Source organism: Pecten maximus, chromosome 11 (genome assembly GCF_902652985.1).
Source record: "Pecten maximus chromosome 11, xPecMax1.1, whole genome shotgun sequence".
Classification (NCBI taxonomy): domain Eukaryota; kingdom Metazoa; phylum Mollusca; class Bivalvia; order Pectinida; family Pectinidae; genus Pecten; species Pecten maximus.
In genome coordinates, this window is record NC_047025.1 from 34,142,246 (window position 1) to 34,169,764 (window position 27,519).

General features: G+C 35.4%; 1 protein-coding gene across 1 annotated transcript; it reads right to left on the reverse strand.

Annotated features, from left to right (window-relative positions):
• Window positions 1–1,235: 1,235 nt before the first annotated feature.
• On the reverse strand, window positions 1,236–25,685 carry LOC117337800 (iroquois-class homeodomain protein irx-5-like). Its single transcript, XM_033898919.1, has 6 exons — window positions 25,532–25,685; window positions 12,137–12,367; window positions 9,198–9,319; window positions 8,757–9,064; window positions 2,269–2,856; window positions 1,236–2,003 (listed from the first exon to the last, which is right to left on the reverse strand). Exons 1-6 carry the CDS (start codon window positions 25,592–25,594, stop codon window positions 1,981–1,983), a joined length of 1,335 nt encoding a protein of 444 aa, XP_033754810.1. The 5' UTR covers window positions 25,595–25,685; the 3' UTR covers window positions 1,236–1,980.
• Between the last annotated feature and the right edge of the window lie 1,834 nt (window positions 25,686–27,519).

Genomic DNA, 27,519 nt, shown 5'->3' on the forward strand with positions numbered 1-27,519 from the left:
TCGTCTAACCCTTGGGTGATATTGTCTAACCCTTGGGTGATATCGTCTAACCCTTGGGTGATATCGTCTAACCCTCTGGGTGATATCGTCTGACCCTTGGGTAATATCGTCTAACCCTCTGGGTGGTATCGTCTAACCCTTGGGTGATATCCTTGAATGTCTAAGCTGCCAAACAATCCAGCCTGTTACCCTCAGGTCGTAATTTTCTCGACGTCCTCAAGAGACTAGAAGATTATATCACCTTTATCTAATCCATGTAATGTGACGTGTTCAAAGTTTATGGAACTCTTACAAGTTGGGAAATGCCGTGCATCACTAAAGGAAACATTCCGATGGAATTCTGATGGTGCTCATACTCTTCATTACATTGTGTGTTTTTGGAATATGGTACATTGCCCGTCAGTAATTCGTCGTGCAATACATGTTATCAGGACTAAGCCGTTTGGGTATCTAATCAGTTGTAACATACGGACACTGTAGGTGTTACCAACAGATATGTTGCTGTTAAGGAAGAGAAATTTCTCGAAATCCAGATTGGCACGTTCATCTCAAATTAGTGATGAGTTATCCCAGTGACTGATTTGGAATATGATGTAATGACCTTGATGTCAAGTTTCAGAAGGTTTAATCGGTCGAAGTAAATATAATAACAAAAAAATACGATGAATTCGTATGAAATTGAAGGACGTGCGTGTGCTGGCTAGGCCTATAATAAATTGAACGACGTTCCAAGTCCTAGATACTCCTATGATAAATTGAGGGATATTCCACGTGCTGGCTAGGGCTATGATAAATTGAGGGATGTTCCATGTGCTAGTTATAGGCCTATTAAAATTGAAGGAGGTCCCACGTGTTGGCTAAACATATGATAAATTGAGGAATGTTCCATGTGCTGGCAAGGGCTATGATAAATTGAAGGGCTTTCGTCGTGCTGGCTAGGGCTATGATCAAATGAAGGACGTTCCTTGTGCTGGCTAGGGCTATGATAAATCGAAAGACGTTCCACGTGCTAGGCCCATGATAAATTGAAAGACGTTCCAGGTCCTAGCTACTCCTATGACAAATTGAAGGACGTTCCATGTGCTGGCTAAGCCTATGATCAATTGAAGGACGTCCCATGTGCTGGCTAAGATGTAAAAGATACCAATGCAATTCATGTGAGTGAACTAAAACAGCTCTTCCACAGTGTTCGAACGTAGAATTCTACTTTCATTGTAACAACAAGAACGATGACGATAATGATATAAACAGATTTATTCAATAAATAGAGTATATAATAAGTGCATAGATTAACCACCACACTGAGTCTGTTTTAGTTAGCACTTCTCTTGTGTTATGTGTTCAGCGTTACAAATATTTAACGCAATACCTGTTCCCTAATACACGTGTTTCACATTACACATATTTAACGCAATACCTGTTCCCTTATACACGTGTTTCACATTACACATATTTAACATAATACCTGTTCCCTAATACACGTGTTTTACGTCACAAATATTTAACGTAATACCTGTTCCCTAATACACGTGTTTTACGTTACAAATACCGTTAAAACGCGTGCTTAATGCCATACCTCTGTTAATTATGTATACCAAACTTCACGTGTAATACATACACACTGACATTTGTATGTACGGGTAACATATCACATGTTCACTATTACTTAACCAACGTTTAAATAGCACGTGCCCATCACGCATTAATTAGCAAAAATAACGATGTAGCTGATAGCACACATGTAAAAACTTCACGGCAAAATATTGAACATAACACACGTTCAATATTTCACCCATCCAATTTCGATTAATGCGGCATAATGTCAAGCAGCACACCATTGACCAATGGAATACATGCAAAGAGACCAGACGAACGACGCCCTTGTCGTATGAGTTCAAACCACATGACCTGGATATTGCCAGAGTAGTCGTAATCTATTAAGCAATGCATCACCCATTCAATGTACCTCTTCCTTCCTGGCTATCTGTTACTGGATTCTGAATCTAAAAACAAAAGAATTATTTTATTAAGTGTTATCGATTTTCTTTATTTGTTTCGTTTAATTAGCAGTACCTCTGTAATATATGATTTTACAGTTAGATGTGTGTATATTATGGCAGGGACATATATACATGTAGGTACGGCCCTGACTTTGTTGTATAATCTCCGGGTAAAATAGCATAGAAACAGAAATCCTCATAGAATTTAAAGACGAAATGTTTTGATTTATTTAACCGTTGTGTATTGTAAAATGATTTATCTTTGTACCTGTATGTTGTGATGTGGATTGGTCTTCTTGTGTCTTTTCTTTCTCGCCCATAGATAAGTTGAGTGCCTTCCCCTGTACACTCTCTCCTCCTGTGTGTGTATGTTTGGATTTTCGCTCTCCCTGTGATACGTCACTTCCGGTGGGCAGTTTTCTGTCGTCGTTTAATGCTGGAATCACTCTTTGTTGTGATAAAGTTTCGCAGCTCTGAACAGTCCTAGTTTCACTTTTGTCTGTTACTTTACTTGATGTATTTACAAATTCAGCAATCGACCAAATCTTTGGCTTTGGATTTATTTGATTACTAATGCTTGATGACGTTGAATTTGATGTGGTATTCCTAGAAACTGCAGAGTGTGTAGTTAAATATCGATGAGGTACAAAAAGTGGTGACGTTTCAGCTGCTGCTCTATTAAAGTTCAGTAACAATTGATTTGATTGGCCCATTGGTGTAGTATCTGGGTTTGGCTGAGTGCATCTGTCGTCGTCTGTGTCCGAGATGTCTGAAAGGTCAGAGGTCGTCACATGGACATCACCATCCTCATCTTCCCGGAAATGTCGAGAAACACCTGTTATCAGTTCCTCTTTACCTGTAAAATAAGTATAAATAATGTAAACACTCAACAGCAACATAGAAGTGAAGATAAATAAATATCCTTAAGTAATTCAGTGTTTTTAGTGCTTCAATGTCTACACATTCCATTGTTTTGTAATATTTTGTTTTTAAAGAGGGTTTGGTTAAGTATTAATATTGCCCAGATCATATAAATAGAATAGAAGATGATTCATGTATATGGAATTCATTATTGTAGATTCAGTTGATATTAATTATCAGCATTATGTGTTTTTCCAAACGAGTATTTTGTTGTTAGGTAGTATGTATGACATACATAAACACCTGTTAAGTGTTAAAAGAAGTCTGTTTCAATAAAATCTTCAAGTATCCAATGACCATAATGAGGACAGAGCTTTCCTATATCAAACCAGGACGATTGTTTTTTATTAAAACATATCACAGATATATGGTTACAAAAAAAAAACGATATGAATTTTAAGTAACTCCTGAGTTTTTCTCTGAATGAATTACTATCGCTGACCGCGTGGTGATTGTCACGGTTTGGCGATTCGGCCGGGTGACATGACACGGCCATATCCCCTGCTGTTTGTAACTCTACACACTAGGGTTGATGGTGCCCTTAGATAACCGGACACGGACACCAAACTGAGGCTCAGGTTCGAATGTCATTTACTCCTAGACTAACATGATCCGTCTGAACACTAACACCGCTAACGGGGAGTAAATACGGACGGGAGTCCAAGTAGCATGGAAGTATGATTAATATTCAATAAAATGCGAAGATAAAATGATATATGCGTCAATTTTGATCTTGATAGAATTAATGTTTTTTACCAGTGGTATTTCAATGTAATTTAATGCACAAAACATATGTTATGCAATTTTATCCTACCGACCATTTTGTGATGCTTTAAGTGCGATAATGCCGTGCTGATCCTATTAAGTATTCTGTATTAAATACAAACTCATTCGCCTGCGGAAAATCTCATGTTCGGTATTGTTGGTAGGGCCATGACACGAGGGGATATCCCGTGCTATCAAATGATATCTTGATTTTAACACATGAAATATCAGCCGCCTTGTGTGATGGGTCCCCGTGAATACTGAAGGCTATCACCGCGCTAGCTAGTTTGTCTGTCCCCATTTCATCTTGAGATCTTATCTACGGATTCTCTGACAATGGACGGTTAGGATTACAACTATTAAAAATGGAAATGAATTCAAGATGGCGATCATGAATATTGCCATAATTCTCCAATATGCATTGTGTACTGGCCAAAAATCTTCTACAAAATTAGGGAGATGGTTTCTTGATCCGCTAGTCTTTGTGTCATTAAATGTTTATTAGTTTTACATCTGTACTCCTGTCAGGGGTTCGGCTTACATAGATTTTTTACTTCTTGACATTTTAAATGATATTGGGGTGTCACTAACTAGACGGACCGGTAATACGGCTACGAGTGTTCTAGGTGAATAGTCCATACTTAAGCTCGTGGTAGGAGGTAGGAATAACATTGATGGGAATGAGAATAAAAATACAGTATAAGATCTCGGGTAATACAGGAATAATATATTCTGTCAGTGTACGTCAGTTGGTCATAAACTCAGTAGATAATGCATACAGTTTTATTCAATGTTTGTCATTCTATTCTCAATGAGTATAATGCGGCTTTTTTCGGTTGTTGTTGATTTGCCTGATAGAAATCAATCATTTTAACGATTAAGAAATTATCTATAACCCCCAAAACATCCCGCAATTTGATTAAGAACGTAGGATTACAAACACGAAAACATCTTGTAAACAGGAATAAACAGGGAATAAAGGCCGCCACAACAGTATCCATACACGATTATATCAATTAGGACTTCCATCGCCACACACATGGTCGAAAACAAGAACGTCAAAGGTGACACGCTATAACAGACCACAGGTGGTCGCTAGAACGGAACAACAATTCAATGTCAAATCATGGAGGTTGTGTACGATAGTAATTTTCGGTAACATTCAGTGGACCGACTACAGAATAAAAAAAATATGTGAAAAAAATTGTTTAATCTATCAAAAATACTTTTAGAATATTGGAGATCAGCAACCATTTTCTTTCAACTTTTAATCAAAAGATATTTTTCTCAGCCTTTCAACCACATTGAGTGTAAATGGATAGCAGAATTAGAAAATAATAACTATATAATCCCATTTACTTAGGCATTTAACGCTTTACACCAACCCAATGTCATTACAGGGGGAAAAACAACAGGAATACGTATTCAAAGACCTAAAACGTTGTGCGAAGGAAGCTGCGGACAAGGACTACATTTGTAGTTTAACTAACAACACGTTTGTGTGTTGGGAGTTTAACTAACATGTTTCTGTGTTTGAAGTTTAACTAACAACATGTTTCTGTGTTGGGAGTTTAACTAAAACATGTTTCTGTGTTAGAAGTTTAACTAACAACATGTTTCTGTGTTGGCAGTTTAACTAACAACATGTTTCTGTGTTGGGAGTTTAACTAACAACATGTTTCTGTGTTGGGAGTTTAACTAACAACATGTTTCTGTGTTGGGAGTTTAACTAACAACATGTTTCTGTGTTAGAAGTTTAACTAACAACATGTTTCTGTGTTGAGAGTTTAACTAACAACATGTTTCTTTGTTGGGAGTTTAACTAACAACATGTTTCTATGTTGGCAGTTTAACTAACAACATGTTTCTGTGTTGGCAGTTTAACTAACAACATGTTTCTGTGTTGGCAGTTTAACTAACAACATGTTTCTGTGTAAGAAGTTTAACTAACATGTTTCTGTGTTGGGAGTTTAACTAACAACATGTTTCTGTGTTGGCAGTTTAACTAACAACATGTTTCTGTGTTAGAAGTTTAACTAACAACATGTTTGTGTGTTAGAAGTTTAACTAACAACATGTTTGTGTGTTAGAAGTTTAACTAACAACATGTTTCTGTGTTAGAAGTTTAACAAACAACATGTTTCTGTGTTGAGAGTTTAACTAACAACATGTTTCTTTGTTGGGAGTTTAACTAACAACATGTTTCTATGTTGGCAGTTTAACTAACAATATGTTTCTGTGTTGGCAGTTTAACTAACAACATGTTTCTGTGTTGGCAGTTTAACTAACAACATGTTTCTGTGTTAGAAGTTTAACTAACATGTTTCTGTGTTGGGAGTTTAACTAACAACATGTTTCTGTGTTGGCAGTTTAACTAACAACATGTTTCTGTGTTGGGAGTTTAACTAACAACACGTTTCTGTGTTAGAAGTTTAACTAACAACATGTTTCTGTGTTGGGAGTTTAACTAACAACTTGTTTCTGTGTTGGGAGTTTAACTAACATGTTTCTGTGTTGGGAGTTTAACTAACAACACGTTTCTGTGTTAGAAGTTTAACTAACATGTTTCTGTGTTGGGAGTTTAACTTACAACTTGTTTCTGTGTTGGGAGTTTAACTAACAACATGTTTCTGTGTTGGGAGTTTAACTAACAACATGTTTCCGTGTTGGGAGTTTAACTAACAACATGTTTGTGTGTTGGGAGTTTAACTAACAACATGTTTCCGTGTTGGGAGTTTAACTAACAACATGTTTCTGTGTTAGAAGTTTAACTAACAACATGTTTCTGTGTTGGGGTTTAACTAACAACATGTTTCTGTGTTGGGGTTTAACTAACAACATGTTTCTGTGTTGGGAGTTTAACTAACAACATGTTTCTGTGTTGGGAGTTTAACTAACAACACGTTTGTGTGTTGGGAGTTTAACTAACAACATGTTTCTATGTTGGGGTTTAACTAACAACATGTTTCTGAGTTGGGAGTTTAACTAACAACATGTTTCTTTGTTGGGAGTTTAACTAACAACATGTTTCTGTGTTGGGAGTTTAACTAACAACATGTTTCTGTGTTGGGAGTTTAACTAACAACATGTTTCTGTGTTGGGAGTTAAACTAACAGCATGTTTCTGTGTTAGAAGTTTAACTAACAACATGTTTCTGTGTTGGGGGTTTAACTAACAACATGTTTCTGTGTTAGAAGTTTAACAAACAACATGTTTCTGTGTTAGAAGTTTAACTAACAACATGTTTCTATGTTGGGAGTTTAACTAACAACATGTTACTGTGTTGGGGTTTAACTAACAACATGTTTCTTTGTTGGGGGTTTAACTAACAACATGTTTCTGTGTTGGGGTTTAACTAACAACATGTTTCTTTGTTGGGGGTTTAACTAACAACATGTTTCTGTGTTAGAAGTTTAACAAACAACATGTTTCTGTGTTAGAAGTTTAACTAACAACATGTTTCTATGTTGGGAGTTTAACTAACAACATGTTACTGTGTTGGGAGTTTAACTAACAACATGTTTCTGTGTTTGGAGTTTAACTAACAACATGTTTCTTTGTTGGGAGTTTAACTAACAACATGTTTCTGTGTTGAGAGTTTAACTAACAACATGTTTCTATGTTGGGAGTTTAACTAACAACAGGTTTCTTTGTTGGGAGTTTAACTAACAACATGTTTCTGTGTTGGGGTTTAACTAACAACAGTTTTCTGTGTTGGGAGTTTTTCCCTATTAGTGTAATTCTGCAGAAGATAAAGTCAAATCTCAAGTGTGTAAATTTTTTATCATTTTTTATAGTAGTCATATTAAAAGGGTTTTAATATTCTTACAAGAATATGGGAGAGTAATAGAATTCTATTTTATATAGATTTAGTAAGTAAAGTATTTAATTCAACGTAAGTTTTACATATATTTGTTAGCTGAAGTTGTTTTTACATTAATATGCTAGGAAATGTGTTTCAATAGCAAATCTATTTGACATGAATACGGTAGGTAAGCCTTATGCCAGGGATTAAGTGTCACTTCACCAATGTGTAGGGGACGGTAAGTCTGAGCGCCTAGCAGAGATCCCTACCGCTGTAAGGTGATACACCGTCACACATATCTCAAATGTAACTTCTCTACCTGTAGGTGGTAAACGTACTTTCTAAACGTCAAAGAAAGATATCATATTTTAGAGACATTAAATGTGTGTATTTCTTGTACAAAAGATGTTTATACGAAGGACTTACAGAATGGAACCATATGCCCCACGCCTGTTTAATGAAAGGAATTAATAGTTAGGGCTTTATATGCAATGCTTTAAATGTGCTAGATGACACCTCAGTATGACAGATATTCAATTTATGCGGACATCTCCTCTGACAAGATACTTATCGCATAATTTGTTGTAATATTATATCTTGAAAGAATAATACTAGCTCGTAAAATTTATGAAACGTTTCAAGGTAGTATGGTAGCAGTGCTACACTGTGACGTACAAAGAGGAAATGTGCCCGATAAGATCGCCTGTCACTGGGCCCCGCGCTAGCCCTGCCGTTGAGGTGTGTACAAGCGTTTATCTTCTTATTGACTAAAGGTGTCCGCTTTCCTAAATAGGTGCGAGTTACTCGCGGCCTTTCATTGTTAAAAAGACACCCGTTTGATAAATCGAACTAAGCGCTCCTATTACAAATTTCTTATGTCCAAAATACATGCATTAGTGTCGAATGTCGTCGAGGCGAGTTTACATCATCGGCTTACTATTCATTGCAGGCATCTGCTACCCAGGTACAGGCGATCAGGTCCAGATTATAGTTTTAATTAAGCAAGTAGGCTTTCAGATTATACCACGAAACATAAATCCCTGGCCTGTATGAGTAGCAATGACAACCTCGCACGATCTCCTCCATACAACCCAACCTCTACGTCTAGAGATGACAAATCGGGTACATCACCGATCCCAGAATTATGTTCGAAAGGAAAAGTTTGCTTTCGATGGCAGTGGGATGTGGATATCTTGCGATGAGTCTATAAGACATATATGACCCCTAACTTGTATTATTAATTTTATATACATAACGAGTAATACCTTCATCGTCAGAATCATCGGCTGTTCCTCTGCCATCCACGTCCACATCGCTGTCATCGTTATCGTCGATATCTTTATCTTTACTCCAACCAACTTTGCTTTCCTTTTTGAGCCTCCTTCTGGCGTTGGCGAACCACGTGCTGACCTGCGTGAGGGTCATCTTGGTGATGATGGCGAGCATGATTTTCTCGCCCTTGGTGGGGTATGGGTTCTTCCTGTGTTCGTATAACCACGCTTTCAGAGCACTTGTTGTTTCCCGGGTAGCATTCTTCCTACGAGCCGCGTTGTTTAGGTCAAAGCCACCATAACTGTTACACAGATGAAGTGCGATATTATATAGATATCGATTTGTAATTGTATTACATTTTTGTACCTTCTCTTATATTACGTATCATGTATATTGACGTGTTACAATATAAATTTACTGATTTGCATACTCACAAGGCACCATAAGGGTGTGTTGCCAACATTGGATCAAAGGGGTACAGCACGGGGGACTGGTGGTGCAGGTTCTTCCACAGTTCATGTGACCGGTCAACGGATAACCCCTGGGCAGCCCCATTCTGGAAAAATATCATCAAATGTGAAAGGAACCAGGGAAAGGGATTTTAAAAGTCGATACATTTGTTATTATCACTACAAATGAAATACCACTGATAACTACTAGTGTCTATGTGTAAGACTCTCGACGCAAGGATTCGTATGCATTCTACGTAACTTACGGTATTATTGTAAACTATTTAGAATAAGGTTTCCGAATACCTCGATAAGATAGTTTAATTTGTAAAGGATCTAATAAAATAGACAGTTGTTTCAGTAATTATTATTCGAATGGCAAAACATACGAGATCTAATTGATGCTAATCAAACATACTTCTACATCAGAAATATTTTCGGAATCAAAGTGATTGATACGAGTGTTTCCTATATTGTTGCTGGTGTATTTTTCATTATATTCTTTTACATAATTGTAAGTATTTATGAAAAGGTCGATGACAATGTTTTGCTTCAAAAGAGTATGTCAATTTTGCATTAAATAGAAGTTATATTGGACAAAGTTTATAAAATGATAATATTTCTATGGTATAGTTTTAAGGAAATGATAATACTGTATTTGGTTTAAATTTTCGACAATGCTGATTGATGAAACACCTTTTACTACAATTCTGATTGGTGAGACACCTTTACGACAATTTTGATTGGTGAGACACCTTTTACGACAATTCTGATTGGTGAGACACCTTTACGACAATTCTGATTGGTGAGACACCTTTTACGACAATTCTGATTGGTGAGACACCTTTCACGACAATTCTGATTGGTGAGACACCTTTTACGACAATTCTGATTGGTGAGACACTTTTTACGACAATTCTGATTGGTGAGACACCTTTTACGACAATTCTGATTGGTGAGACACCTTTCACGACAATTCTGATTGGTGAGACACCTTTCACGACAATTCTGATTGGTGAGACACTTTTTACGACAATTCTGATTGGTGAGACACCTTTTACGACAATTCTGATTGGTGAGACACCTTTTACGACAATTCTGATTGGTGGGACACCTTTTTGACGTTGTCTTGCTGCATTGGTAAACATATGTAAATATAATGTGTTCGCAAAACTGTTTTATAGCTAAAAACAAACCCAATATTACGAATTCAATTTGTTGCAAATATTATGGTACGTAAACATGATAGATAACGACAAACTGGATAGAACTTTTGAGCATTATTTTAATTTCTCAAATATTTCTAGTTATCGATTAACAAATATGATGTAACGATATCGGCTTTTTTTTAACAATAATGTTACTTTACTCAGATGCATATTAAGAAAGGTTGTGTGAAGGTAGAACTAACTGTCAGCCTGTTGATTTAAGGATTGCCTGTTGACATTTAAAAAGTTTTAGACTCTGTTAGTTTGTGTTTTGTATCACTTGGGAAACAGGTCAGTTTATCTAATTCGATAGACTTAAGCGTTCATTCAACACAGTGTATACATTGTAGATCACATGTAATCCTTTTAGTTAGAGTTCATGTTGAAATTTATTGATATGATTATAGCCAGGATATTTATGAAAAAAACTCAATTAAAAGAATTGCAAATTAGACGTTGCAGAAATTAACTGAACAAATCACCAAATGTTGTGTTTGCCTAAGTGGCGTTCAGCTTTTCCCGTCAGTAACTTTGCAACATATTGATACCATTAAATTCAGCAAATAATGATAATGAAATTTAAAGAACTTGTTTGGTGATACATTAGACGATCCAAACGAGATTGATTATTCTGTTTTCTTTTTAAACAAAATATTGATAGAATCTTATTATACATTATGACATAAACTTATTTGTATACACTAATAATATGTTTACGACTTCCATGTAAAGTATGATGTTTGTTTCAAAGTCAAATAAATTTTCAAAATTCTTCATCCACATAGTTATAAAGAGTGATATCGTTATTTCAATGTGTATCCGATTTCAAGCATTAAACTACTTTGTATGTATATAAATATTTAATCACACGTACAATGTATGTACCTTTTAACATGAAATGTTCACGTGTACTTTCTTCCGTAGTATAAACCTTTCAAATTATTTCGTAGATACAACCTTTCTTGGTAAGTTCATGTAAAATAATATAACAATAACACATTCGTGGAAAGTGAATACATAACGAACTTATCATGGTATTCAGTATCTTAGATTAAGTTGAATATAAGAGAAGTTTTGGTTCAACAAATAGTTAAATAAAAAGTTTAAACTGTATTTTATTTTAAAATGTCCATTTAACATTCTATACTACATATCAATAAAGAATCAGAAACAAGTCCCAAAAATAGTTAAATAAATAAATAATAAATATTAATAGGCATTATTTAAGTAAATAGTTAAATAAATGGTTAATATGTAGCTAAATAAATAATAAGCACTGGTTAAATAAAAAAGCTATAAAAAAAAGTTTCGAAAAAAATGTTGAATAAATAGTTAGATAAATAATTAATATGTATAGCTTTCGTTAGTAACAGTTTAACAGATACTTTAATGATTATACACTACAGCATATCATTTCGATCAATTAAAAACAAATTAGTGTTATTAAAAATATTGGTTTTGGTGTAACCTATGAGTTTTTTTATCTGTTTTGTATGATGTTACTTTACCAAGTGCGATGAAATGTTTACTGCGAGCACGCTATTTTTCACTTTCATTTCTATAAAGAATATCTTTATGAACAGGAATGCTACTGTTTAAATACCAATATATTTATGCTAAATAGTAAATACATGTATCATCTAAAATTAAGACAGTAAGCAAACTTTATCAACATGTCAATTATACTTTACCGCGTACAAAGTTAAAGAGACTTACCAGGGCGTAGAAGGCTGAGGGCTCGATCCCGGTACCCGGAGGGCTCATAGCTGCCTGGGCGTACACATTCTCGGGCAAACCAGCCATCCGTGAAAGATACGGTATCGCTGCACCGACGGGCATCCCTTCCCCTGGTAACACAGCACGTCCATCTGCAGGAAGTAGGCCACGCCCACCGTCAGCCACCCCTGGGGAGGACTGCCTGCCGGTTGTCTTTGTTGATAACATCAACTGAAATAATGTAAACTAATATTACACTTTGTGATTATTGATGCCATCAGTAAATCGTGAGCAACATTCTTTCTACGTAACACGATCTCTTGATAGAAACATTTGTATAATATTGATCACCAATACTACTTATAGCAATGTGAACAAAACAGTATGTAAAATTACCATAATTTACATTGGCCAGGTGTCTTTTATAAAGGCCAGCTGACGATATGTGATCCCAGTATGTAAAAACTCATAAATGCGTTAGTATTACACGTTTATGTAAAGACAAACATAAAGAACTACCTTGGCAGGATTGATTGATACAGTAATTGTTTGTTAAAACAGTGCAACAGATGTGAAACACTTCACATGCCACCTAAAACTAAACACCTCATTGCGAGTGTGTTGTTTACCAAGCTTTTATAAATGAATCTCGTTAATCAAAGTGAATCTCGTTCACCAAGGTGAATCTTCAAGATAACGTTCTAAGTAAAACACGAAACATATCCTACAACTAAGATTAAAATAAAATGGCAAGAACGGTCAATGTGGAGATAAGCCATGGGAAAAAACAACACAGTTACCGTGGAAACAACAAGGCACGAGGAAAGGAAACAGCGGTTACTGTGGAGACAACAAGGCACGAGGAAAGAAAACAACGGTTACTTTGGAGACAACAAGGAACGAGGAAAGAAAACAACGGTTACTTTGGAGACAACAAGGCACGAGGAAAGAAAACAACGGTTACTTTGGAGACAACAAGGAACGAGGAAAGAAAACAACGGTTACTTTGGAGACAACAAGGAACGAGGAAAGAAAACAACGGTTACTTTGGAGACAACAAGGAACGAGGAAAGAAAACAACGGTTACTTTGGAGACAACAAGGCACGAGGAAAGAAAACAACGGTTACTGTGGAGACAACAAGACACAGGGGAAAATAATGGTTAATATGAAGAGATACTATGAAAAAAGACAACACGGTTACTGCGGAGACAACAATCAACGGAGAAAGAGAATAACGATTACTGTGGAGACAAGCCATGGGGAGGTGGGGAGTCAACAACGGTTAATGTGGAGACAAGCCATGGGGAGGTGGGGAGTCAACAACGGTTACTGTGGAGACAAGCCATGGGGAGGTGGGGAGTCAACAACGGTTACTGTGGAGACAAGCCATGGGGAGGTGGGGAGTCAACAACGGTTACTGTGGAGACAAGCCATGGGGAGGTGGGGAGTCAACAACGGTTACTGTGGAGACAACAAGCCACGGGGAAAACGACAACAGTTACTGTGTGAGATACCGAGCAATAGAGGATGACAACAACGGGTACTGAGTGAAATACCGAGCCACAGGGAAAGACAACAACGGGTACTGTGTGAGATACCGGGTCATAGCGAAAGACAACAGTGGGAAATGAGACGCCGAGCCATAGGGAAAGACCACAGAGGGTTATGAGACACCAAGCCATAGGGAAAGACAACAGTGGGTTATGAGACACCAAGCCATAGGGAAAGACTACAGAGGGTAGTGTGGGGAAATTATACCCAATGGAAAGATAGTAATAACCACTTATGAAAACCATTATTAAAAGGAGTGACAACTGTAACAATATGGGAACTGAGAATACACAATACATCAAAATGAGACAACTGTGGAACAGAAAAGACATCAATCCAAAATAATAGACAGCAGCGGGTATTGAGGAGACGCACTATCAGAAAGGACGACAACAGTGTGAACTTGAGTTGTTGGAGACACGTTATTTGGCTCATTTCATATACTGATATCATAAACCATGGTTTTCCTTCTTACCTTATATAATGATTTTTGTTTACGTATGTGTTTAAGACGATGTTTGTTTACGTATGTGTTTAAGACATTAACATCCAATTCATATACAACACAAGCTCTTTTGAAATTCAACGTGCATTTGTTTTTGAAATGTATTAAATGTTGGAGGAGTGGAGCCTAATCTAGATTTTGACATTTCTTTTGGCCAAATTTTAACTTACTCACTCGCATTATATCTTTAAAAAATTAACGCACTTAACACCAATATCAAGTCCTAGAAAAACGAAAGTTTAGTACTACCGTGTCTAATTCTCAATTCGTTTAGAAATATGTTAATATATTGTGTATTTTCGTTTAATCTTTCGTATACCTCACATCATAATCATTACAGAATTCCACGATATAATATTTCCATGTAAAATGTTTCTTAATGTATTTTCATGTTGCATCTGTTACAAGACATCCTCTTAGTAATGATGTAAATTAAACACAAACATACTAAAATCAATTTCTTAAGCCATTTTATTAAAAACTCAAGTAGGATGTTTTGTAATCATTTCCACTAGAAACATTATCAAACCTGACAAACATGTTATTTTCTCTCTCATTTGTCAAATCATATATGTATATAATTGCTCATGGATATCCCTTGATAAATAAATATAAACTTTGTTTAGTATCAAAACTTAGTATAAAAATAGTTACTATTCCATGAATAACATTAGATTATAACAGTAAAGGAAATATCAACATTAGTAAAAGAATATTTAAATATTTTAATATCAGACAAAGGTAAGTTTATGTCAATATTTAAGAATGTATAGTATAGTAACTATTGATAATATTTTGGTATAGTTACAATGTCTGTATAAGATACTCTTACCTGTTACATAAATCATGTACATTTCATATTAACAAGAAACTGAATTGTCGTTGTCAGTGCCAGTTAACACAAATATCTAACATTAACTAGCAAACAAAATTGTGTTTGTCGGTGTCAGTTAACACAAATATCTAACATTAACTAGCAAACTGAATTGTCTTTGTCAGTGCCAATTAACACAAATATCTAACATTAACTAGCAAACAGAATTTTGTTTGTCAGTGTCAGTTAACACAAATATCTAACATTAACTAGCAAACAGAATTGTCTTTGTCAGTGTCAGTTAACACAAATATCTAACATTAACTAGCAAACTACAAATCGCAACATTGTGTTTATTTTATTTTAGTGTTGATTGATGATGTATGGTGACTTCTGCGTGGGACCGATCTTCCCAATTGATCTCTGTACGAGATTTAAAATGCTACTCACAGATAACATGACTATCTCCTAAAATCTCAAGTGCGAAAACATTTTTATTGGAGTTTAAAGTTTAAAATGGACTACAAAAATGAAATTATTTTCGAAGTGCCGTTCTCTCCCATTTGTCGTCTCCGCTTAGAACACTCTGACAATTTGCCGCTCAAGATAATGACAAGAATATATTTAATGTAGCAACATTTGTACTCAATAAATAAAACATGTTGTCAACGCTATACCCAGAGCAATATATACCGATCAGATACAGCTATTATACGGCAGACCTTAAGTCATAAAATACCGATATAAAAAGATGGCGTATCTATCAGTTTGGCTAATTTCCTCATTACGTAGAGATCTTCTCAGCGTTTTACTACGATCTACCTGGGTTTTTACCAAGATCGCTTGGCTGACTAATACAATTTATTGACAATGATGAGTTGCACAAATTATTTATAATATCTCGCATAAATATCTTCCACAGAAGGTTTACATTATCAAATATATCCATTAAACCCCATTTAAATTGCCAAGAAGCATCTTATTTAAATGATTTTGCAAGGATGTAAACATGAGAGGCGACAATGGTGTGATTTGCATCTGTCTATTCGAGTCTACATTAGGATCATGCCCGTTCAGATGAACATCAGGGAACACTCCGTACATGTAAGTGTCAGCTTTTATCGGTGATGATTTGTCTATCACCTCGGTCCTGTTATACTGTGTCGTCGTACATCATCACCATTAGTAAACACCACTTAACAAATCTTTATAAAAATACTTAATTTCATTTCTACCGATACGGTGTCTAAGTACAGCGTGACCGGGTGATATAGATACAATGTACATAGCATTATTATATACCCAGACTATCGTAGATATGCAAATGATATATATTGTATGTTGTAATCATAACCGTACACGATACCGCATATATATATACAGACGAATTAAAGATTTATTGAGATAACATTACAAAATATCAGCGCACTTGCTATATTTACTGCGTGATGTAAGTTCATGAAATATATAAAAGGGTTATAAGAGGTATATATTGTTAATATTTAGAAGTTGAAGGTGCTATTTCAGAATCTACCAATACCATACAACATATCTTGTTCAACAAACGGTGAATTTCTTACGTTATTTCCACTATAGGAAAATTCTATCAGGCTTCACATCCCTGCAAAAGGCATGTTGGCTATAGTCTTAACTACTAGTATCATAATTTATTTCTTAATATATATTTATGATACTTTCTTGACTTTTTATCACTAACAACTAAAACATTCTTTTTAGATTTTTAATTGTATTTTCAAAAAGGAGGTAGGGCTACCTCAATTTCTGGTTAAAACATTATGGTAGGTATTGCAAACTTGAGGCAAATTTTCTCGGATGTTTTTTTTTTTATAAATCACCAATCAACATTAACTTCACAGGCACTGACAGCGCTTTACACACGTACAACTATATACAAAATACAGCAAAATGCGAAGAAATCTGGCAGAGGTATTTAACATAAAGATAAATTAAACGGAACAATAGAATATACGTCTTTATTCGCTTTAGACGTGTACATAATCGCTCATTGTTGTATTGGTATTTTGTCACGAGATATATAATGATCTCATTTTAACTGATGTAATGTATTTAACTTATATTCTTCCTGCTCCTGATGTTTTCCTTATATGTGTACTTAAAAAATCCATCGACTGTTTCTTCGACGAGGTATGTATAATGGGTATCCCACATTATATATGTAGGACCAACACCTGACTGATCAATGTACATTTTAATATTATCCTATTACCGTACAGCTGTATTCATAATTGATAACAGGAAAAACTTTTAGCAAAAGTATTGTCACTTTAGAAATGAAATGGAAAAAATATTTATCTTATGTTGACTGCGTCATCATTCCTGGACAATGAGTAAACGATGATACGATAAAGCTACCTAAAACCTAGGTTATACAACCTGTCCCGGAATTGTAAGCGTGCCCTCCTTCTAAATGTTCTATACACAAAGTTATATACTCAGAGGAACAAGCACTCAGGTTAATACAATTACGTATATATATATACAAATGAAATAATAATAATAAAAAAAAAATCCCGGATTTTCCCGCAAGGCCTTTCTTCCTTTATATGTTTCTTCATCTTACACCCTCGAAATGCTAATTACGCATATATTACGAATTACAGGATTTGTGTATGACCATTGATATGAAAAAGGAATGAATTGATTTAATGCATTAAAAACCACAAGACAACGATATTTCGATTAGAGTTATAATGCATCATCAATACATCTCATTTAGCCTGTACTGTTACCTCTGACGACAGTACATGGTTTTTTATTGTTTATTTTAACGAATTTGATCGACATTCATTTGCTTGTTGATTTCAAATGTCTATACATTAAATTGTCAAATATCAATAGTATTAAGAACTAGTAGACCTGAGGGATGAGTATATAATTATAGAAGTATGACCTCTGAATATCATATGTAATTCATTATGAAAGATATCGATCTTTTTAAGGGTATAAAACACGAATTGATAGTTTCGGTATATTTTTCCATGATTAGAAAATAACTAAAAAAATCAGCAATAATGTCCTATTTTGAATTGGCTGCTCTAAACAAGTTCTATTATTTAATATTGGAAACGGAATTGCTTTTAAAACAATTATCAATCGTGTATTTAAACAAACAAACAAAAACGTAAGGTAATCAGCATTAATGCTTATCTGACGAAACAGTAGAGTTAACGTGGTGAATAGGTTCTAATTGATTTAACACTATAACCATACCAGGTATACTGTCATACTAGTTTGATACCAGTGATGATATCAAACTCTTTATATCACCACGCTATCACATGTCGATCATTTCTTATTTTATATGGGTATGTGTATCATTTGGTGATTAATTATCAGTGTTCAGGTTGTTTACATTCCAAATTAAAAATCAATGATGTAGTGTGGCAATGCTATCTAGCTGGTATATCTGATCGTGGTGTTATCATTAGATAAGACAAACGCTACGTAGATATTGCAATCAATATTAAATAACGAAAAATATTAAGTAGGTTTTACAGTATATATTAAATAAGACACACATTGGGTAGTTTTTACAGTATATATTAAATAAGACGCACATTAAGGTAGTTTTTACAGTCAATATTAAATAAGACGCACATTAAGGTAGTTTTTACAGTCAATATTAAATAAGACGCACATTAAGTAGTTTTTACAGTCAATATTAAATAAGACACACACTAAGCACTTTTTACAGTCGGTATTAAATAAGACACATATTAAGTGGTTTTACTATCAATATTAAATAAGATATTATTAAGTAGTTTTTTTTACAGTCAATATCAAATTAGACACACTTTAAGTGGTTTTACTGTCAATATTATATAAGATATAATTAAGTAGTTTTTTTTCAGTAAATATTAAATAAGACACACATTAAGTAGTTTTTACAGTCAATGTTAAATAAGACACACATTAAGTAGGTTTTACATTCAATATTAAATAAGACACACATTAGGTAGTTTTTTTCAGTAAATATTAAATAAGACACACACTAAGTAGTTTTTACAGTCAATGTTAAATAAGACACACATTAAGTAGGTTTTACATTCAATATTAAATAAGACACACATTAGGTAGTTTTTTTTCAGTAAATATTAAATAAGACACACATTAGGTAGTTTTTTCAGTCGGTATTAAATAAGACACACACTAAGTAGTTTTTACAGTCAATGTTAAATAAGACACATATTAAATAGGTTTTACATTCAATGTTAAATAAGACACACATTAAGTAGGTTTTACATTCAATGTTAAATAAGACACACATTAGGTAGTTTTTTCAGTCGGTATTAAATAAGACACACACTAAGTATTTTTTACAGTCAATATTAAATAAGACACATATTAAGTAGGTTTTACATTCAATATTAAATAAGCACACATTAAGTAAGTTTTACATTCAATATTAAATAAGCACACATTAAGTAGTTTTTAGAGTCAATATTAAATTAGACACAAATTAAGTAGATTTTACAGTCAATATTAAATAAGCACATATTAGGTAGTTTTTACAGATAAAGACCTGTTTAGGCCGATTTCTCTCCGAAACCTTCAAATTTCTGGAACTTGTCATCTCTCGTTCCTCATTACGTTACAGTAAATAACAGTGACTTTAGATTTGAAAAAAAAAATATTTCAAAAGTGCAGTATTTTTACACGCCGACTTCATCGATGAAAAATCGAACACCAGATTATAAGTGATGGAAAAATTTCTGCTTTGATTGGAATTTTATGTTTAAGTCTTTGAAATAAAAGTTCATCGGTTTGTTATTCCACTGATCACGGGTTATTTTTTCTCGTTTATTTCACTCTGTGTTAATTAGATAAGGCCAAGATTGCATTATTCGAGGAAAATGTAACTTGATTACCATTTCTGTTTTTTTTTAAATAATAGTCATTCTCAATGTTATGTCATAAAGTTTATAATTGGAAGCTTAATTATTTGTTTCGTTGAGTTACAGAAAACCTGCAATGACATGGTTAATAATAAAACTAATAAAAGTTGAACTATGTACACCGTGTGTAGTTAAATCATTTTATATGAATTATTGCACAAGCTGAATTATTTATATAATATTAGTGTAAGATAAATGTTCCTAATCTATTATAAATTCTAATTTACAACAGATGAAATATGTTCAGCATTTGTAAAGCAAGATATATGTGATATCACTAGTCATACCGATTCATTAGTACGATTGCAATTGATATACTAGAATAGCTGGAGTATATCTTGATGTGAACATTTAGGTAAGTGTTACATAAGAAATTATATGAAAAGTGCATGCTAAGCGATACACTTGACAGATCCATCTCGTGAGAGGGCTAGAGTCATTTCGTGAGAATGCTAAAGTCATCTCGTGAGAGGGCTAGAGTTATCTCGTGAGAAGGCTAGAGTCATCTCGTGAGAGGGCTAGAGTCATCTCGTGAGAGGGCTAGAGTTATCTCGTGAGAAGGCTAGAGTCATCTCGTAAGAAGGCTAGAGTCATTTCGTGAGAGGGCTAGAGTCATTTCGTGAGAGGGCTAGAGTCATCTCGTGAGAAGGCTAGAGTTATCTCGTGAGAAGGCTAGAGTCATTTCGTGAGAATGCTATAGTCATCTCGTGAGAGGGCTAGAGTTATCTCGTGAGAGGGCTAGAGTCATTTCGTGAGAATGCTAGAGTCATCTCGTGAGAGGGCCAGAGTTATCTCGTGAGAAGGCTAGAGTCATTTCGTGAGAAGGCTAGAGTTATCTCGTGAGAAGGCTAGAGTTATTTCGTGAGAAGGCTAGAGTCATTTCGTGAGAAGGCTAGAGTCATTTCGTGAGAGGGCTAGAGTTATCTCGTGAGAAGGCTAGAGTCATCTCGTGAGAGGGCTAGAGTCATTTCGTGAGAATGCTAGAGTCATCTCGTGAGAGGGCTAGAGTTATCTCGTGAGAAGGCTAGAGTCATCTCGTGAGAGGGCTAGAGTCATTTCGTGAGAAGGCTAGAGTTATCTCGTGAGAAGGCTAGAGTTATCTCGTGAGAAGGCTAGAGTCATCTCGTGAGAAGGCCAGAGTCATTTCGTGAGTAGGCCAGAGTTATCTCGTGAGAAGGCTAGAGTCATATCGTAAGAAGGCTAGAGTTATCTCGTGAGAAGGCTACAGTCTCGTGAGAGGGCTAGAGTCATCTCGTGAGAGGGCTAGAGTTATCTCGTGAGAAGGCTAGAGTCATCTCGTGAGAGGGCTAGTCATTTTGTGAGAAGGCTAGCGTTATCTCGTGAGAAGGCCAGAGTCATTTCGTGAGTAGGCCAGAGTTATCTCGTGAGAAGGCTAGAGTCATATCGTAAGAAGGCTAGAGTTATCTCGTGAGAAGGCTACAGTCTCGTGAGAGGGCTAGAGTCATCTCGTGAGAGGGCTAGAGTCATTTCGTGAGAATGCTAGAGTCATCTCGTGAGAGGGCCAGAGTTATCTCGTGAGAAGGCTAGAGTCATTTCGTGAGAAGGCTAGAGTTATTTCGTGAGAAGGCTAGAGTCATTTCGTGAGAGGGCTAAAGTCATTTCGTGAGAGGGCTAGAGTTATCTCGTGAGAGGGCTAGAGTCATTTCGTGAGAAGGCTAGAGTCATCTCGTGAGAGGGCTAGAGTCATTTCGTGAGAATGCTAGAGTCATCTCGTGAGAGGGCTAGAGTTATCTCGTGAGAAGGCTAGAGTCATCTCGTGAGAGGGCTAGTCATTTTGTGAGAAGGCTAGCGTTATCTCGTGAGAAGGCCAGAGTCATTTCGTGAGTAGGCCAGAGTTATCTCGTGAGAAGGCTAGAGTCATATCGTAAGAAGGCTAGAGTCATCTCGTGAGAAGGCTACAGTCTCGTGAGAGGGCTAGAGTCATTTCGTTAGAAGGCTAGAGTCATTTCGTGAGAAGGCTAGAGTCATTTCGTTAGAAGGCTAGAGTCATTTCGTGAGAGGGCTAGAGTTATCTCGTGAGAAGGCTAGAGTCATTTCGTGAGAAGGCTAGAGTCATCTCGTGAGAGGGCTAGAGTCATCTCGTGAGAAGGCTAGAGTCATCTCGTGAGAAGGCTAGAGTCATCTCGTGAGAAGGCTAGAGTCATCTCGTGAGAGGGCTAGAGTCATCTCGTGAGAGGGCTAGAGTTATCTCGTGAGAAGGCTAGAGTCATTTCGTTAGAAGGCTAGAGTCATTTCGTGAGAGGGCTAGAGTTATCTCGTGAGAGGGCTAGAGTCATTTCGTGAGAAGGCTAGAGTCATCTCGTGAGAGGGCTAGAGTCATCTCGTGAGAGGGCTAGAGTCATCTCGTGAGAGGGCTAGAGTTATCTCGTGAGAAGGCTAGAGTCATTTCGTGAGTAGGCCAGAGTTATCTCGTGAGAAGGCTAGAGTCATATCGTAAGAAGGCTAGAGTCATCTCGTGAGAAGGCTACAGTCTCGTGAGAGGGCTAGAGTCATTTCGTGAGAAGGCTAGAGTCATCTCGTGAGAAGGCCAGAGTTATTGCGTCATTTGATGCTTTGGTTAAATTGAAGTTCCATCATTTAAGTTCCATCATTTTAACTATATTTAATACTACAAATAACAGTGACTACGATATCTTTAAGAAGTAATGTTAACGCTACTTCTAGAACAGATAACAATGTGTTATAACAGACATTATTGCTCTACACATTAATGCATTTGCTCATCAATTAACATGCCATATTGAAACATATTGCAACATTGTTACCAATGATAGTGGTATAGAATTCAACATATTACAGCTATGTTGTTTAGTAAATGTATTTGTAGAAACGATTATGTCAGAAAATGTCTGAATGTTGAAATACATATCACATAGAACATACAACCTCCAGTCTCTGTACAATGGACTTGCTGGAAGACCAGGTCAATCTGTCTAAAGGAGACATCATATGTTATTGGTCCATGTGTTCTAGGGTGAATGAGGATCCAATAAGTTATCAAGGCGATGACCCCTAATTAAACTACTAAGTAGATCGTTAGACTGAACGCGCATTACTTATTACAATGTCGACAAATTAAGATTATGTTTATTCACTATTCATATATTTTTTTAAATCACTATTCTTTGGTGTATGGCATTAAAGAGTTAAAATATAATTATCAGTCATTCTTTCTGTCCATTATTAAATATTTTAATTTTTATTGCAGTATCGTCAGCTTATACAACAATTGTCTACTTAATCCTAACTTTTCAGTACTGTACATATTTTAACTTTTAACACTCTACTATTTCTTGGAATACATGTATACTGTACCATTTGACATCATTTTGTGTTCTATACTAAATACTATCTAACTTTACTGTACAATTGATGTATATATATTCTACAAATGTACCACCATATACTATATATGCAAAGGATGAATAAAAAATATTTTAAAACTGAAAAGATTTGTTAATGTTTAAGAGGAATGGCAACAAAGGAATGAATATGATTCTCAAAATTCCCTCTGTGTTGTTTCATTATAGAGTTTCTTAACTTTCACTACTCACAATCCAAAAATAAAAATGTTTGGACTTTTTCTGCGATACATTAACATAGATACGTGGTTTTACGTAATTTCGTAATTATCAATAAAAATGATCCTTAGCTGCGCTACAGTGAACTTTTAAAGCAGAGATTTCTAAAAGCAAATTGAAAATAAATATTATCTAAATATAATCCCGTGAACATATTCTGACGGATAATTACTGAAAGAGTCTCTCTATGTGACATTGTCATGGACAATCTGACGGAAGGAGACTGAATCCTGCTGTTGTTCCTCGTACTGTACCACATTGGTGTATATAACTAGTATCGTCAATACTACCTATCAAATTAAGTTCGAAAGTTACTTCGCTTTTAAACTATTTTCAACCTTATTACACTTGTATGGTTGACGGATTTTAAAAAGGGTGCACATATGAATATAATAATCAAGTATGAATGTCGAACAATGAGTATTAAATGTAACAATGCCTCGTACAGCCGTTACTCTTCAGTGACGCTATCGGATGGGCCAGAAATGTGGAAATCAAGAGCGGAAGTCAGTATATGTTAATAAATGGTTTTCGACTTTTGATGTGTATGTTTTAATTGTCTCTCATAAAACTGATTAGCCTGTTTGTACAGTGATGACATGAGATATGTTGTATCCAGATATTGTAGTCATGGTGTAACACTTAAGGCGGGAAAACCACAGTAGGTAAAATCAATAGTTATCAATACTTAATTATCCTAATTGTATTACACTTGTTGAGGCTAATAACGATATTAATTTACTGCAAGTCTCACTTTGTTTTCAAATCACAGCTTACTGTTGCTGGGTATTGTTATTGAAGATAAATGTTATTTATTCTACACAAAACATGTAGTATTTAGACTTCATATATCTATCTAAGTACTTCGCGAATTATTGTTGTTTTATTTGAGTTATATTGAATATTTTTATGCAAAAAACACAGAAAAGGAAAAAGAAATATTTGTTATCATTATATGTTGATTTCAATTTAGTTGTGATTTTTAATTTGGCACCATATTACAGAAACTGTCATCTGAACTATAAAATAATCACTTTTATAGTTTGTGTAATGAGCTCTAAGGTACGTAAATATATATCCATACTCTCATACGTGCCAACGCATTTGCATACAATATTTTTAAGTTATATCTCCCATATTTCTTAGTTGCATAATTGTCTGTATACATGTATAAACCAGAGTTAGAGGGGCCTTATATCCGTTACGGCGAGGATGTTTAGGCCTTCACTCGGTAATAATAATGAAATATTTCGTTCGCATTGCCTTTTTAACTTTCCGTAAATGATCATTTGGTTATAATGTGAAATGATGTTAATGGATGGAATTATACGGTATACATATCCATGTTTCTACTTTTCTACTAGATAAGTTATATCTCTATTTCCTTAAATTAATAAATACTTTCTTTTCACTTCACTTAAATAATGTTTACATTTTCCCCAAGCTATATTAGTAAACGATATTTCTATGGAGTCCAAATAGATGTTGTGTAGATACATAGTATAAAACAGTTAAACTTCATATATTTATGTATGTATGTATGTAAATACAATTAGTCAAATGTGTATAAAAAAATAACCCAGTGTTGTTTCACTTAACTTAAGATGTACAGCTTTCTTCCTTATTTAGCTATTATTTTGTTTATCGATAGTATCAGGTTTTTAAAAATTTTGATGGGCATGTACATACTCTTTTGGTTATTTTCCTCTTATTAATTATCGACATCCGTGTTTATTATGGTTTGTCAATATATTTTTATTCAAATTTCGACTCCTTTATGATGATACTTATCAAATAAATATCACGCCTAACTCAGATGATGTATCCGACACACTATATACACGGTTAAGGTACAGTATGTAGGGATATCGGCTGTCTGAATGAAAACACATGGTATATAGAGGGCTACACAAAACATAAAGGAAGTGACGATAATACGACCCAGGTAAGTATGAGGATCTATAGGATGAGGATGCTGACTTACCTGCTGTGCCTGTAAAGCCCCGGATGTTGGAGGCGAGAAGCCGAAATGGGCAGCAAACGCCATGGTAGTATATTGTCACAGGACAAGGTAGTGTTTATAAAGAGAAGCTAGGTATAGTCAGTGACAAGCCTAACGACCTGATTATGTTTGTATTCTAATATCTCACACGTCTTCACTTCCACCGAACGGAAGGTGTCAAAACATGGCGGGGAGGGGCACAGATCCTAACTCCAGACCACCACCAGCCACAGGCGCATTGGTCCCTGTCAACGGCGCCGCGCCCACTGACAGGTTCGCTCCGCCCCTTTATGGTCGGGTAGGCCGGGTACAGTAGCGCCCAAGGCCCGCCCATTTATCATTTGTTACTCGTTTATGCTCTATCGTGATCGCCGTTATACAGCGCTGTGGTTTTAGAGCATAAACAGTTTTTGTTTCGATATAAATTAGATATTGACACAATATTAATTAATTCAGTTGTATGACTGGACGATTGTAAACCATGTATTGTAATTACTAAGCAATTCAATTGCGTGGCCGATCAGCGCCAGACTGCCCAGGGCGATTGGCGTCAGAGCCTACTACAGTGGCTACAATGGCCGGGTGACAAGGCCATAAAGAGGATCGCTTATCTTATCTATTACTGCATGTATTTACTACAGGATTTCTACCTGTGTTAATGTTATTGACCAAAAGTGACCATTAGATTAGATGACAAAGCCGAATATATGCCCAATAACGGTGATGTGAGAATGCAAAGGTGGAGCATTATTGTAGTGGTCTGCCTCGCGTAATTTCTCATTACCGTACACAAAGCAGTATTGACCAGACCGTGAAAGGACCTGCCGTCTCGCGCCGTAATATGCAGTATAAGTGTCACGTTGTCACCAATACCGATAATAACGTCACGAGGACAAATTCTGTTGAGTTGCCCTCATTTATCATCCAGTAGTATCCCTATTGATCTGCTCATGTTTTCTGTTGTGTTGGCCGATTACCGAGGTCGATTAGTGTTTAATGCGACTGTAAACGAGGACCACCCTTATAAGTCACACCAACAATCATGAAAACAAAACCTTTCCATCCCGGCGTCAGTCTATCACCATTACTCCTTTCCCGTTTATTTTTACGAATAAAACAAACAGGGTACAAATACTTTCGTTTTGAATGGAATTAAAATTTGACATGCGACAAATCAATACACCGACATGTACAACCAGTGCTTACTATTCAATTACCCAATAGATCGCTCATATTTCCTAATTTGCTGACTGAATTCTATAATATGATTAATGTATCTTGTCATTTCCGGTTCCGGTTTGTGTAAACGGCACAAGAGTGTACCCATATATAGAAACAGAGATTGGGTTTATAACAGCATATCAGTTTTTATTTGTATTGTATTGTATAATATCAAAACCTTTGAAGGCCACATGGCGTCAATCTACCCGATGGTTCGCGGATCTTTTTTTTCAGTAATCTTTAATTGTGTACAAGTCGAATCAAAGTTTTATTTATAGTCGGTAACATATTAAAAACACATCAACATTAGCTCTATTGAGCTATTAAAACCGATTCGTACGGTATAATACATACAAAGTTACATAATAAATAAACCATAAAAAAAACAAAAGTTTGGGGGATACATTGCAGAAACTTCAGAAATTAGGCATTATTTACTTTCATTTATTTGTTTTATTTATCTTTTGTTCGTGTTTATTGATTTTATATATTGCTACTACTTAATACCAATCCAAACATTTTCATTTTAAATCCTTTTTGGTAGATGCATTAATAGCTATATATGGATGTTCATTATGATTTGATTCAATTTAACAATTTAGTATTTAGGGTACTTATGAAATATAATTATATTGGGTACATCGGTTATGGACCTTATATATATCCTAATGTAGCAACATTCATCTTACTCTTATAACTGTCTTTCTTCCTGTTTATCATTAAAAGTATACTGTGTCGCTATTACAATC